Source organism: Rattus norvegicus, chromosome 2 (assembly GCF_036323735.1).
Source record: "Rattus norvegicus strain BN/NHsdMcwi chromosome 2, GRCr8, whole genome shotgun sequence".
In the NCBI taxonomy this organism is placed as follows: Eukaryota; Metazoa; Chordata; class Mammalia; order Rodentia; family Muridae; genus Rattus; species Rattus norvegicus.
In genome coordinates this window covers 229112262-229127545 of record NC_086020.1, presented here as the reverse complement: position 1 = coordinate 229127545, position 15284 = coordinate 229112262, and the positions used below count along the sequence as shown (strand labels likewise).

The window sequence follows — 15284 nt, the reverse complement described above, 5'->3', positions numbered from 1 at the left end:
ACCTGAGCAAGCACAGAAGTTTCTCTAATCTCTGCAGTTTACTTCCTGTGTGTGCTCAACCCTACTTCAATTCTTAATCTCTGGAAATGGAGATGAGTGTCTTAAGACCGTTCCTCCTCCTCTTCTTCTTCCTCTTCTTCCTCCTCTCCCTCCTCCTCCTGTTCCTTCCCCTCCTCTTCTTCCTCTTCTTTAATAACACAATTATTTATTTATTTAATGCATATGAGTACACTGTAGCTGTCTTCAGACACATCAGAAGAGGGCATCTGATCTCATTACAGATGGTTGTGAGCCACCCTGTGGTTGCTGGGAATTGAACTCAGGACCTCTGGAAAATCAGTCAGTGCTCTTAACCGCTGAGCCAACTCTCCAGTACCCCGGTTCTTTTTTTTGACTGCCTCTCCTTCTGTTCCTCCCATATTTGCTATCAGTGCAGGTGAAGAAATAAAATGATATAAATGAACTGATGGCTATCTTTTACGAGTGCTGTCGCCATCAAAACCATTATTGTTATCTGTTCACCCTCTCTTCAAGCCAAGTTGGTTCTTTCATGTAAACTTCTTTCCTAGACACTGTTTAAACCTCTTTTCTCTGCGCTCATTACTGGACCCTCTCTAAATTAGGGAAAGGTGCATACACATCCTGCTTTTTGGCAGATTCCAAGGTTGGGACCAAAGTGAATGTGGTGTATTTTGACTGACACTTTCCCACACAGTCACCAGACAAGAGGCTCACCTGAAACTGCACCACAGTGGGGGTCACCTACACACAGTAGGGTCACCTACACACAGTAGGGTCACTGTCACATTGCATTTAGAACAATGTACAGCCTCTTTATAAATACCTTATCCTGACTAAAGCAATCTCATAGCCAAGTGTAGTGTTACTTGTAATTCTAGCATCTAGTCAAGACGATCCCATGTTCAAGGTGAGCCTGGGCTACACAGACAGGTAGAGGATAACCTGGACTACATAACAAGACCCTGGCCAAAAAAAGGCTTGTGATTAATGTGTTAGGATTGGAGTTTATAGAGCAGTTTCTCCAAAGTTAGAATGTTCTGTGTGCTACTACCGAGGCTCCCACTTCATTTATTCTAGAAGACTAAGTTTGTCCACTGGCTGTCCTTGGCTCTATCCATTATCTGACAAACAATTTGCTCCTTCCAGAGGCCTGATTCAGCTGGTGAGCACGCACATGACTTGCCGACTTCAAGCCGTCGAGTTAGAATACATTAATTCTACTTGCTTATCTGTCCCCACCAGATGCGAGCCAAAGCCATCAAAGCTTATTCAAAGGACAAAACTCATGACACTTGAGTGTTCCAATCCGCCCTCCGTGGGAGTAATAGGCTTCCGGAAAACAAGATAGTATGCTGAAGTCACAATGTCTGTTAAGCCTAGCAAACTGCAATAGTCACAGACGGAGTCACCTCGTGGTCACGAGGAATGGGGAATGGAAAGGAAGATGCCACCTTCTAAAAATAGCCCACATCTTGTTCACTGACATTGGCTCCTGGTGGGCACAAGTGGTGGTTCATGCCTATAATCCTAAGTTCAGAGTCTGCCTGGGCTACATAGCAAGACCCACTCTCAGTAGCAAAATGGGTGTAAGTACCTGATGTTAGCTTGGAGAGATCAGGAAACCTCCAAGCCAAATGTCTTATTGGTTTGGGGAAGAGTACAGAAAACCTACTTGTTCACACATTGAGTGGGGCTCTGCCAGGACGTTCTTCTCTAGGTCTTCCAAAGTTGGAAATGAAATTCAATATTTTAGATCATTGATGGCACCCGCGCTGCCACAGTAGCGGACCATTAGCTTCGGCCTGCAGCGCCTCAGGGCATGCATTTACAGAGATGCTTTGCTTGTCTTGCTGGCACAAGCGACAGTCAGGCGACTGAAACGGAGGATCACAAATTCAAGACCAGACTGGGAAACTTAGCAAGATACTGTCTCAAATTTTAAAAATAATACTAGTATTAAAAAAAAATGGGCTGGGTATATAGTTCAGCGATCCAGTGCTTGTCCCGTATGCACAGTGCCCTGGGAGCTGGCAATAGATTGATCTATTCATGGGTGGGAATGCTTCTGCCTCTGAGGGCAACAGGATGATTCACGTAAAATGACACACACCTCACATTTGAGCTCTACAATGACAGCTTCAGTAGCATGACACCCAGAATACTTGTTTGCAGGTCACAGGAACATGTTTGTCTTACAGATAATTGGAAGCATTGATCTAAAGAGACACATTTAAGTCTCTGTTTTTCTCCTTTACTCTTATCCTCTGTTCCTTAAATGCCCAGATTTTTAGTCTAAAGAACACAGGTTTCCTAGATCCCACCTAACCTCCTTCCACCACTGTAGACCCTAGTATGCTCTGTTTCCTTGGTCTCCCCTAAAGTTCATGTTCATTCTAAGTTCATTCTTTGTCTTAACATCCGCAGACACTCCGAAGATGTCTCTAATCCTCAAAACTTTATCATTTCCCAAGCCCACAGCAGAGCTATGCAGTGGGCTGACTTACTTTTCCTCCAGCACATTTGATAGTTGTATAATTTTTAATAATCGCATCTTTAAGTTATCTTATTGTGCATATTAGCATAAATGCCTGAGGAGAGGATTCCGGTGAGTTTTGTGTCCTGATATATCCCAGAACTTGAAAGAATAATGCTAATCGCTTCCTTAACACGAAGGGAGGGAGGGGTATCCTACAGTAGTCTGTACTGCAAACACTCCCGACAGTCCTAACCAGCAAAACTGATATAAAGCAAGACGTAGACTTACGCTTGTTGTTCTGTATCTGTCTGGTGATGATCAGATACAGAATCCACCTTTCTATTTCTAATAGATATCTAAAGAGTCTCTTCCTTATAAACAGCACTCCACAGACCTGGATACTTGAGAAACGTTTTTGGTATGGTTTTTACTGACTCTTTCCTCTAATTAGCAAGGTTTCCTTCACACGGTCAGGAGAACGTAGACAGCATTTATATCTATACTTGGACATTCAGGTATTGTTAAAACAAAACGCCCCTTGCTTATATTGAAATGGCTTCCAGTGAAAACAGCCACATACAGTTTGCTGTTTTGTTTTAGTAGTTCAAGGTAACTTTAGTCACCTAATCCACATAGGAAAACATGCACAATGCTCAATGCTTCCAGTCAGGTGCCGTTTGCAGCTTCCCTTTAGGGTAATGGGTGCAGTTCTTGGAGGCCCCGTGTGGTTCTTTTAGAAAATGTCAGATTTCCACTTCTGTTTTGTGCTTTGATGTGGGGATGCCCGGGCCTTGGGTAAAAGTTCCCGCTTTTATTATTAATTCAGTGGCACCAGCTACTTTCCTGAGGTTAGTGCTTGAAGCTAATGGAGTTAAGAGTTGACGAGCTGCCTGTGGTGTTTCTGGGGGTAACCTAATTGGACAACTTGGAATGTTGCCAAATCAAGGCAGCAGCCCCTTCTTCCATTCACCCTGGTCAGCACTAGTGTGTTTCAGATAGCAGGGAGGTGTGTTTGCAAGTGAAAAGGTAAGGGGGCGGTTTGTGTGTGTGTGTGTGTGTGTGTGTGTGTGTGTGTGTGTGAGAGAGAGAGAGAGAGAGAGAGAGAGAGAGAGAGAGACCACACTGAGGAGTGGTGAGAAGGTTCCAGGCATTAGCTCAGAGGTTTTCACAGGAATTATTTAATCTTCCCTGCTGCCCACAAGAATATGTGCAGTGACCTCATTTTCAGATGAGGAAATAGAAGAGAAGGGGTGACATTACTGCTGCACCCTCCCTCAAGGGACGCTTCATAAGAAACAGGTATGTTCCATGCTTGCTGTGTAATGTAGGCCTCTCGTTATAAAGAAAGAGGATCCGTGTCAACTTCTGCCATTGGGTATTCTCATGGTATTTAGGTAGAATGGCATTTGAGGGACGTTTAAATATTTTTACTACACTCGTTTGTTTGTTTATTTATTTATGTATCGATGTGTGCCTCAATGCCCGTAGGAAACTCAAGGAAAAACTTTCTGGAGTCGGTTCTCTCTTTCCATAACTCGGGGCCCAGGTTTCAAACTCGGGTCATCAGGTTTGGCAGCAACCTCCTATACCCATCAGTGCCACCTCACTGGCCCCATTCAAGACCATATACTAGAGAAAAGATCTTAAAACATTGTTTGAAAGCTACCCAGAAAGCATCCTAAAATAGTAGGCCTGCCTGCATAGCTCCTGAGAGAGGAAATCAAATGACTTGTGTAAATAAAGAAGGAAAAATTACCTGAGGGAGAAAGCTCGGGAGAGGGGAATGGGAATAGGAAAGGGAGCTGGGTACTAAGTCCTTCAGAGGAAGCCATAGTTACAGGACGGGCTTTGATTATGGAGCTTTCTTCCTTCCCCATTCTCCTCCCACTTCGGTGTTTGGGTTGCTTTCCAGGCAGGTAGAAATGGAGGGCATGTTGGGACCATTTAATTCCCTTTTACAAACAATAAACAGGCCTGATGAGAAAAGAAGCAAATTTGCACATCCCCAATCCCAAGGCTGACTCCGCGTTAATCCTTCAAACCTTGATTTACGCATGCGCGAACGAGCTGAGGGAGAGCAATTTGCATGCACCAGGGATTCCCATGGTCCAGACGCCCGAGGCTGAGAATAACTGTGGGGTGATGAGCAGACCCACGAGGTCTCCATTCCACTCTAGAGTCTGCCAGTTGCCCACCCTGTGCCCTCCTCAGGCACGCTGTTACCTCCTTGAGCTTTTTTTTTTTTTTTTTTTTTGAGGCTCGGGTTTCGTCGTCATCTAAAATCTAAAAGCTTGCGGTCACGGTTCACACTTTCGTGCCTCGTTGTGAAGGGAGAACGACTTCAGATCTGAAAGACACTTAGAATGATTCTCAGCAGAAGTTCACCAGTCTGACTCATTTACTAAGCCCTGTGGTGGCAACTGATTCTATCAGATTCAAGGCAGGAGCTGTAAGCTCTTTGGTATACCATGAAATATTTAGTGACAGATGTGTCCATCGGTGTCCATGAGGTCTCATATTTTAAGTTCTCATCTGTGTGGTAGAATCTGGGGGCCACTCCAAAATAAGTGGCCTAGCTTCGTTTGACATTTGAACAGAATTTTCTGCTCTTCTCTTTCCTTAGTGTGATTCTGGGAGGCTAGCCATGGGCTACATGGACATGTTTTACATGAATGTTGGTTAAAGTATGTCAGGCAAACACTGCAGTAGACAAGAAAAAGAACTGGATTATTCCTACAGGACCCCAACCCCTAGAAAGCTACCTCCCAATGGCAGGGGCCACACAGTGACAATTGTAAAACCAAATTCTGAACCCCAGGGCAGTATAAATAAAACATGGATGAATATTTTCTCACTTATTTAACAAACCACCAGATACTGGATACTGTTATAAATAGATAAAATAGAGAGGTGAATTAAATGCCATTCTTAAAAAAAAAAGATTTATTTTTATGTATATCAGTGTTTTTGCCTGTATGTATGCCTGGTGCCTATAGATGTCAGGAGAGGGCATCCGATTCCCTAGAACTGGAGTTACAGATGGTTATGAGTCACCAAGTGAATGCTGGAAACCAAACCCAGATCCTCCTGAAGAGCAGCAAATGCTTGTAACTGCCGAGTCATTGGCCCAGGCCCCTCAAAACCCATTCTTGATCAAAAACACTTTACGGTCCATCTGGGAGACCTCCCAAGCTAACTTTAGTGCATAAGATAAAGATAAAAATAAAAGGTTCCAATTATTAGCCATGTGTGCGGCAAACTACATTCTGTTTACTATACCAACACAACACCTGAGGCCTGAAACTTTTCCTGCCCTTTGTCTAAGTTTCATCTTAACACAATCCTGGCATTGTGGATGGAGTTACAGATGCTGTCTGTCACATAAATCCTATGTTATCAATCGGTTTGTCAAATTAGAGTGCTTGTTTTGGTCCAACTCTGACCATCTGAAAAATGTCCCAGCGCTGAGCATGTCTGAGGCTCCTGTCATTGGCAGGAAGCAGCCTTCATGAAGCTCAGAAACTGAAGTGAAATGTGGAACCAAGAGGCCAGGGCAAGGTTTCTGATCTCCTTCCTCCTCTGAACCCGGCCACACCCACCCCCAACTTCTCCACTCCCCGCCCCCACCCCATGTCCCCGTTGCCTTTTATCTGACTCTTCCAACAAAGCCCTTTGGTTCTGTTGTCTAAATTAACCAACCCAGACTTCCTCTCCTGCAAAGTGAAGGCACAGTCTTGGGCTTTGGCTGGAGGTTATGAGGCTGTGCTTCTCTCGCTGGCTAAACTTAAAACACCGGATTACGTGGAGAAGAGGGAACGAGTTAGTATGTTCGTTCAGGATATGCTGCAGGCTGAACTAGAGAGGGAAGGGAACAAGTCCAATAGTTACAGCAAGGCGGAGGCTGTCGGTGATGGACAAGTCATCTGCCGAGGCCTGTCTCCACTCCTCTCAAACATGGACCTCTAGCAATGCTTGTGAAGCCAGAAAATAGCATTGTTGAGCCTTCTTTCCAGAGGAGGAAATGAGTGAGGTGAATTCAATTAATGGGGACACACACACACGCGCGCGCGCGCGCACACACACACACACACAGGCACACACACACACGCACAGCATGGGAAGGGGGTGTGTACTGTGAAAATTTGAAGTGCGGGGCTGGAGAGATGGCCCAGCAGTTAAAAGTGCTTGCCCTCCTTACTGCAGGCCAGAGTTTCCTTCCAATCACCCACTTCAAACAGCTCAACTACACGCCCCTCCCACTTCAGGGAGTCTGACACACTCTCTGGCCTCAGCAGACACCAGCGTGCACACCTAATCTTTTTTTAAAAAAAAAAATTCAAGTTCTCAAAAAGTCGGTCATTGGGTTTTTCATTTGAGAACTTTGAAATGTTCTTTATCAAAGAATACTATCTACTGTTTTGTAATCTTTCTACAAACAGCCTTTATCTGGTGCACAGCTCGGTCTTGTGAAGGAAGTTTTGCTGTTTGCACTAGTTAGGGGGAGAAACAATACACCGAAGGGCTCCTCTCAGTCAGCTTGTGCAGAGGGGCAGGAGAGAGGCGACCCAGCCTGGTCTTCGCCGGTGGGTCCAGGGATCTTTCCACAATGCCAGAGCGACTGTCTGTCAGTGGGGGTAGGACACATTTAGAGGTGACACTAAACCTGATCTCGCCCAGCTTCTGCAGAGACGAGGCGTGCTCACACGGCCCCCGAGCCCGCTCAGCGGCTACTCTTGATTTACATGCCTCTGCTTTCATTCTGACTCCCGCTCTACACTTGACTGATGGATGCTCGGGTCACAGTGATAAAAGAGAGCACAGGCATCGTGCAAGAGCAGACTGTGCCTTCCGATAACTGTCACGCCATTTGTCACTGTGAGTCCAGTGCCACTGATGTGAATGGAGGGCTACAGGGAGGGCCTGGATCCTCTTCTTCCCTGAGGCAGAATCAGAGATAACTTCTTTCATGTTTTCTAAACAAACCTTCTTCTTCCCTACTTTACAGCAGCCCATTATCTGGGCCAGGGTATCTGATTTGGCAGTTATCCATGTGTGTATAAACACTGCGTGATGTCTTAGAGGGTAGTTATCACTAACATTCAGAGCTTTTGCACCACCAAAAGCCACTGCTGGCCCCTCTTTTGCCCCAATTTGGTGCCTGTTTTTCTATAGTCTGTCAACTCATCTTTTCAAAGATGGCCGCCCATGTCACCATCCTCCCCACCTTTCGTCTTGTATTCTTCTTTATTTGTTCATAACACATCTTACATCTGAAATGTATTGTCCCAGTCTTCTGCTCCGTGAATCTTGAATATGTGCTTAAAAAGAACAGGAGCACGTGTCTGCTGTGGTGGCCCCCATGGCCAACACGAAAGTTCCTAGCATAGAACTGAACAAATACTGGTTAGATTACCCAATGAATGGTTTATTTTCTTCGTGTCTAGTGCAGTCCTGAGTAGAGCTGTTATAGAAGAGGCCTCTTAAAATAAAAAGCAAGGGCTGGAGAGATGGCTCAGTGGTTAAGAGCACTGACTGCTCTTCCAGAGGTACTGAGTTCAGTCCCCAGCAACCACACGGTGGCTCACAACCATCTGGAATAGAATCTGATGCCCTCTTCTGGTGTGTCTGAGGACTGCTACAACGTATTCATATAAATAAAATAAATAAATAAGTAAATAAATAAATAAAAATTAAATAAAAAAGCAAGAAGCAGGTTGGAGGTAGTGCTCAGTAGTAGAGCTCTGGGTTAGCACATCCAGGACCCTGAGTGTGGTCTTTAGCAGCTCCCCCTCCCCCAAGAAAATTAGCAATAAAGCCATCCCCACAGAGGAAAGACAGAGTTCAGCTTTCTTCCAGTCAAAGTTTCTAGTTTCTGGTTGACTGATCAGTGGGGGAAGTTTACAGAGTGGGAAATATCAGAGTGCAGACTCAGAGGTTCTCTGAGCCTCTGAACGATGTTCCCAGGGCCTACTTATCTGGGCTGAACCCCCTTTCTGCCTGGCCTCCTCTTCTGTGTGGAAGTGGAAGCAGTTGTACATGAACTCCCATCGGTTCCTGCCATGCTCACCCAAGTCAGTCAGAGGCTTCTTTGGGGTGCTAGGAGAGTGAGCGTAGGGAGATTGGGGAGAGGTCTGGGAGGCCAGGGTTGTGAGCCCACTGATCTGTTATGTTTGTTCCAAAGCTGCTAAGTGGTAAGGACAGCAGCAGAGACCCTCCTGTGCCCGTGTTCTCAGCTTCATTCTCATGGTTTTATGAGAGTCCACTTGCAAGCTTTCTACTGATTGCCTAAGGTCCAGCTCAACCGGCCAGTTTCCTGGATCACCTGTTCTGAATGTACCCCATTGTCCTCATCACTCTACGGGTCTCATCACCTTGCTCATTTAACCTACTGTATCGATCGCTCCTCTAATTCACGCTGAAAATCTCTGCATCTAAGCCCTGTGGCTTGTGTGAAGTTGGTCTTCTCGGAATGCTGAGGAGAGGAGTAAGCATGAGTGTATAACAATGGAGGCGGTTGTAAGAAGGGTCAGGCTGGAAGAGCACTTGTTTCACAAGCCAGATGACCTGGGTTTGATCCCTGGAGTCATGGTAGAAGGAAAGGACTGAGCCCCAAAGTTGCCCTCTGAACTCCACATCTGTCTGTCTGTCTGTCTGTCTGTCTGTCTCTCTCTCTCTCTTTCTCTCTCTCTCTCTCTCTCTCACACACACACACCTAGTAAATAGACTTTGCAAGCCAGCCAGTCACCTTGGCTACCTTTCGTATCTTCCCTCAGGCATCACATTGGATTATATATATATGTGTGTATGCTTGTATGTCTATTTCTGTTTTCACTCAGGGACTCTGATTGTTCTGAAGCATCCCTATCCAAGGCAAGTGGAGGAACCTTCCATTTATGAGTCAGTCCGGGTCCACACGGCGATGCAGACGGGAAGAACAGAGAATGACCTCGTGCCCACTGCACCTTCTGTAAGTGCCCACCATGTTCTTCGCCAAATGCCATTGAATGCAGCAAGAGCTGAAGTCCATTGGCTCACATAAAAGTTCTAGTTTGGGGCCAACTTAGAGGCATGCACTCATAATCCCAGCACTTGGGAGCCTGAGACTTGAGAGTGGCTATGAGTTCAACCTTGGGCTGAAAAGAGAGCTCTGTGTCAGCATCCTGTCTTTAAAAGCAAACAAGCCAACAGCAAAACAGTATAATCTAGAGGGGATATAAAACTTGGAATTTGGTATAATGTTTGAAGGTATAATTGAATTCATTCGGTCCAAGGAAAAATCCCACAGACGCTTTGAATGAGTGCAGCTCAGAGTTACAGTGCTTGCCTGGTTTTGTGAGATCCTGTTTTATCACCAGTAGAACATATATGTGTGTGCGCGCGCGCGCACACACACACACACACACACACACACACACACACACACGAGAGAGAGAGAGAGAGAGACAGACACAGACACAGACACAGACACAGCGAGACAGACACAGAGAGACAGACACAGAGACCTTAATGGTAGAATTTCAAAAATTTAGAAAAGTCACTGAAATTTAGAAAATATCACTGAAATTTCTCTCTTTAAACAGGTTCATGGTAGACTAGGTGAGAGATGAGTTTCCCTAGCTGCTGCCTAAGCAGTCGTTCATTGACAAGCTGCTTAAAACATAAACAATTTCCTTTGCATTTCAACTGTCCATGAGAGAAAAGCCTTCTCCAGCTTCACCAGAAAACTCGGGGTGCTATTTTTCTAGCTTTCATTCTGTAGTGACTGACACCCACAGGGAGAAAGTATTCTTACTTCTTGCCAAAATGACCCCACTCCCCTTTAGTCTGAGTATTACGGGATGAGCATTGTTCATTTCAGAGTTCTTCCCGACGTATTCAGTGAGCCACAGTCTGCAGGTTCCTCCTTTCCCATCCTTGGGGTTCTTCCACTTGCTGTCCCCTCCTGGCGTGCCGAACACTTCTAGTAGGAGAAATCTCAATTTTGGCAGATGATAAAAATAGCAATGCTCAAATAAAACACCAAAAAGTCATTTTAAACTAAGTATATTAAAACAGATGGGGCCTTCCTATCCCTAAAATGATTTGTTTTCTATTCTATGCCAAAGAAGGCTTTCTCAAATGTGCCATACTGGATGTGATGGTGCAGTCTGGAAATCCCAACACCTGGGAGGTTAAAGTTGAGGCTAACCAGGGCTATGTAGCAAGATGCTGTGCCACCAAAAAAGGAAGAAGGGCTTGGGGTTAGGTCTCAGTGAGTTAAGCACGATCCATGCAACCTAAGGACCAGAGTTGAGATCCCACAACCTATGTAAAAGCCAGGACTCAGTAGCACACATTTCTTTATTCCTTGTGAGGAGATGGCAGGCAGACAGGAGACCCTTCAGAAGCTTCAAGCCCGGCTCAAGCTGGTGTATGTCTCAAACAAAGTGGAGGATAAGGATCCTCAAGTTTATAGGGTATGTACGTATGCTCCATACACATATTGTAGCATGTACAGGCACACACGTGAGCACACACATACAACATATATACAGGAATCATTGTTTGTCTGGTTTTGTGGCTTTGTAGCTTGACCAGTCAATGGTATGGCTTGTTTTATTTTTTTACCATTTTACTACAACTCCTCAAAAATAAAAATCCTGAAAATTGGTTTAAAGAGATTGGGTGGCGGGGGGCCGCTGGTGAAAGACTTGACAAAAGGAAGCATCAGGTTTTAGAACTAGGGAAATCTAGGAAAGCAAAGTGATTGATATTTTTCCAGAGACAGATGAGACCAGAGGTCAGATCAAGACCCACCTCTGCTTGGTCCTTGTTTTCTAGCCAGCCAGTTCCCTTCGTAGCTTCCTCTTTCCCCGTTCTTAGCTGTCTGCCCACCACACAACCACCTCATGAATCAAATGTTTATCTTCAAATTCTCTTTTTTTTTTGAGAAAAAAAAATTATACAATGTATTCGATCACACTTTCCCCCTCCCTAACTCCTCCCAGCTCCTATCTCCCTACCCACCCAATCTATCCCCGTTCTCTCTCTTTAAAAAAAAAAAAAGAAAAACAAACAAAAACCAAGAAATGTACCACAATGACACAGAAATCAAAACCAAAACATACAAGCAAAAGACCAATAAGACAAAAAAAAAAAAAAAAGAAAAGAAAAATGCCTCCTATAAGACAAAAAGTCTATGAAAACACCAGTGAGTTTGATTTGCATTGTAGACAGTTACTTCCGGGCATTAGGTCTAGCCTGAACCGTGTTCAATATACCAAGTAAGACTCCAATAAAGAGAATTAATTTTTCTTCTGCCAGCAGGTATTGGTGGCAGGCAGTTTCTTTTTTTTTTTTTTTTTTTTTTTTGGAGCTGGGGACTGAACCCAGGGCCTTGCGCTTTCTAGGCAAGCGCTCTACCACTGAGCCAAATCCCCAACCCCGGCAGGCAGTTTCTTGGTTAGTGGTGAGAGTCACGGTCACCTCCCCTCTCAGCCTCCACTAGATTTCTAGAGATTCATGATCTAAAAACTACTCTCTGCTACGTTCATCCTATGTTTGTCTTTTGTCAGTAGTAAGAGTCAGCCCAATACTTAATTTGTAGCTTTGGTCTCAGCTAGGACTAAGACTCTTTAGACCAAATCCTGGAAGAAGTCATAACTACTTGTTCGCTTCCTCCATGTATGACAAAGTTCACCTGATTCAGTATGTGGACACTGTTACACGGGAGGGAATTTTTAAACAGTGGTTAGTGCTTGGTCAACAAGGAATGCACATTATATAACAAGAAGCCTATGAATTTTATTATGTAATGATACCAACCAAAACAGTAAAGGCTTTTTAATAGGTCCAGAACCACATCTCAGCATACTTTGCTTACAGAATCCTGGACTGACCTGGTTGAGAGAACAGAGTCCTCTCAACATGGTTGGCATTCTTGTCCCCCGCTCACCCAATGCGGGCACCTCTGTCTCCCAGCTTTGAGCTCCGAGGTATTGATACTTCTCTTTTCTCTTTTGAGAAATGAGTTCCTGCCTGTGAGGGAAAAATATTACATCATACTTAGAGAAGAAGAACTTGCTTGAAGTAAAAAATGAAAGTAGTCCCATTTCCCCCAAATGCTGGTGCTTACATAAAATTACCTCAGATCCTTTGTCAACCTGATTTAAGGAAATTGTTGTTCATATATTGCAAATGCAAAATCATTAGGTTCCTGAGGTAAGATTAAACTTGATTAATTCATTTGTTAAACGGACGGTTTCAAGTGCTCACCAGCTTTAAGTGTTGCAGTAAACTAGGCAAAGACCCACACATTGAGTTCCCAGTATAGAGCAGGTCACAGACAACAGTCAGCATAATATAACACCGAACAGCTTACGGGGAGGGAGGACAGGGCGACTTCCCTGAGTAAGAAAGATTGGAGCAGAAATGTCATCTAGAGGAAGGAGAAAATGTGTTGTGTGCATATATGAAATTGTCAACAAATTATTTTTAAAGGTTTCTTTATTATTATATTTACACGAGTACACTGTAGCTGTTTTCAGACACACTAGAAGAGGGCTTCAGATCTCATTACAGATTGTTGTGAACTACCATATGGTTGTTGGGGAATTGAACTTGGAACCTCTGGAAGAGCAGCCAGTGCCCTTGCCCGCTGAGCCATCTCTCCAGCCCTATTTTTTTTTTTAAATAAAGAAACAGTTCACATCAAGGACTAAGAAGGCAGAGTAGAGAGAAGGTAACACAAGATCCCTGAGGCAGACATTCCACAGAAGGGTTTCAAGGACCAAAAAGGTCAGCATTGCCAGAGGCACAAAGCGCCCAAGAGAGCTAGCCTGCGCTGCTTCCCAGCAGAAGGAGGGCTGAGGCAAGCTAAGTGTCCTGCAGTAATCATGGCCCCAACGCCTGCGCTGTCCTTCACAAGCCCAGAAAGTTCCCCCATGCACAAGGCAGTCTTTGTTCTGGATGCTGAGAAAATCTGAGAGTTTTGGTCACGTAATTTAAATCTTCACATTTGAAAGAAACCCCCTAAGTACTAAGTGTTCCGTGGACTTAAGTGCTGCTAAGTTAGAGGCAAGGAGACTTCTTAGGATGTGAGCTGGTCACCTTCAAGATGTTACGAACATTACAGTTATAACATATATATGTTATATATATACATATATGTATATATATATTACACACACACATTTAACTATACCTTGTGAACATCATCCATACATTGCATGGTTTCCTAAAACGCCATTAGGTAAATTCCTTAATATTCAACTACTGAGTATATCGGTTTACTTAAAACAGTCGTTCTGATTGGTTGGTTTTTTTTTTTAATCACATTTTAAGATTTAAAATAATTTTGAACTGACAGAATAACTGCAAGAGTAAAAAGCTTTGTTTCCCATAGTCATTTAAGAGTTAATTGCTTATAGAATGCCTGCTCACTTTAAACACGGCGGTGTGCATCCCTACAAAGACACTTAATTACTAATTAAACACTAATTACGTGACCACACACGTAATTAGGAAGCTGCTATGCCACCATGGTATCAGCAGACCTCGGTGAGCCTCGCTTCACCCATACAGCCCTTTAGAGCACAAAGATCCTGTCCTGGGTCTTACCTGTCCTGTTTATTGTCCTTCCTGTCCGAAATCCCCTCTCTTGAGTTCCTTCTTTCTTGAGTTCCCCTCTCTTTCAGTTTTGAAAATTAAAGCTCGATTCTTTTATAAACTCGTCCTCACGCTGGCTTGTCTCGTGGAGCGGTGATTAGGTTAGAGTGCGTGGTTTGGTAGGAACACCGGGAGGGACTTTCACGCCCCTCACTGCCTCCTCAGATCCACCAGGTTTGCAGTTGCCCCTGTGAGGAGGGTTGGATGAAGTGAGAGGCGTCGACAGCATTCTTCACTTCATTCTTTTTGTCATTATTGATGTTACTAATAAAGCTTTCAGAAATCTTTAGTAACCTACCTAGAATTATAAATATGCACACTCTGTTACTTACTGAAATTTTGCCATCAGTTGGTGTTTATTAGCTGTCTTAACCACCGCTCTGGTTATTGCGAGTGGTGACGTAACCTTGGACGTTCTTGCTCCTTTTATGCTCATTGGCTGTTGGGCTGCTGTAAGGGGAAACCCCGTTACCCAGCATTTTGTGTAGATGGGTTAAGATCCGCTCACGATTTATTTTGATCTTTCGGAATTGTCTGCAATTTGGTGAGGGAGAAACCTTTCGGGGTGGCTTCTGTGTCTACGGCCTCCTGATGCTTTGATAATTTTACTTTCTGATAAGCAAAGTGCTCCTGACTTGGCCGGTGCTTTCCTTGTGTCGCATCTAAAGTCAGCTACTTTTCCAAAGAAACGCCTTACCCTTCTTCATCTATAGAGTGTCACTTCACAACTTGATATCTGAACCCCATATATACCTGTTTTGATTGAAATGTCAGTCGGTAGCCTACTCGGGGATAAGGAAAAGAAATATGTCTATGTGTATCTATGATTTTATATGTGTCTATCCAGATGTCCATCTATCAATTCTTCCCCCCATGGATACACAGCAACAACTGAAATCCTTATCAGAACCACAGGCTCATTCTAGGTTTTCATGGTTGCGACACCTTCTCCCACCGGGAGGAATATGGCTCCCATCGGGAATGTGGTGATCAATGGACTGGAAGCAGTGTCCATCTGCTGCTCAGCTTCCCATCCCCCTACGGGACTTCCTGCCACCCCACTCTCTCTGCAGACATCTACTTTACACTAGTTGCCACCCCCAGCTGCTTGGGGAGAAGTCCTCACCCCATCCCACCCCAG

The 15284-nt window shown here is 44.4% G+C and overlaps 1 protein-coding gene and 1 long non-coding RNA gene across 4 annotated transcripts in view; one reads left to right on the top strand and one right to left on the bottom strand.

The window, feature by feature from the left end:
- Nucleotides 1-15284, top strand: part of Dapp1 (dual adaptor of phosphotyrosine and 3-phosphoinositides 1) — a 49550-nt gene that overhangs the window by 21323 nt on the left and 12943 nt on the right. For both annotated transcript variants that reach the window (NM_001108568.2, XM_039102724.2), the window contains exon 4: nucleotides 9334-9464. In NM_001108568.2, coding sequence (NP_001102038.1) covers nucleotides 9334-9464 — 131 coding nt within the window. The remainder of the gene's footprint in view (nucleotides 1-9333; nucleotides 9465-15284) is intronic.
- On the bottom strand, nucleotides 11821-15279 carry LOC120100950 (uncharacterized). 2 transcript variants are annotated; one of them, XR_005501328.2, is made up of 3 exons: nucleotides 14476-15279; nucleotides 14096-14331; nucleotides 11821-12882 (listed from the first exon to the last, which is right to left on the bottom strand). It is a non-coding gene; the product is annotated as an uncharacterized LOC120100950 (long non-coding RNA). The 2 variants fall into 2 exon arrangements; XR_010063956.1 differs by having other exon boundaries at nucleotides 11821-14331.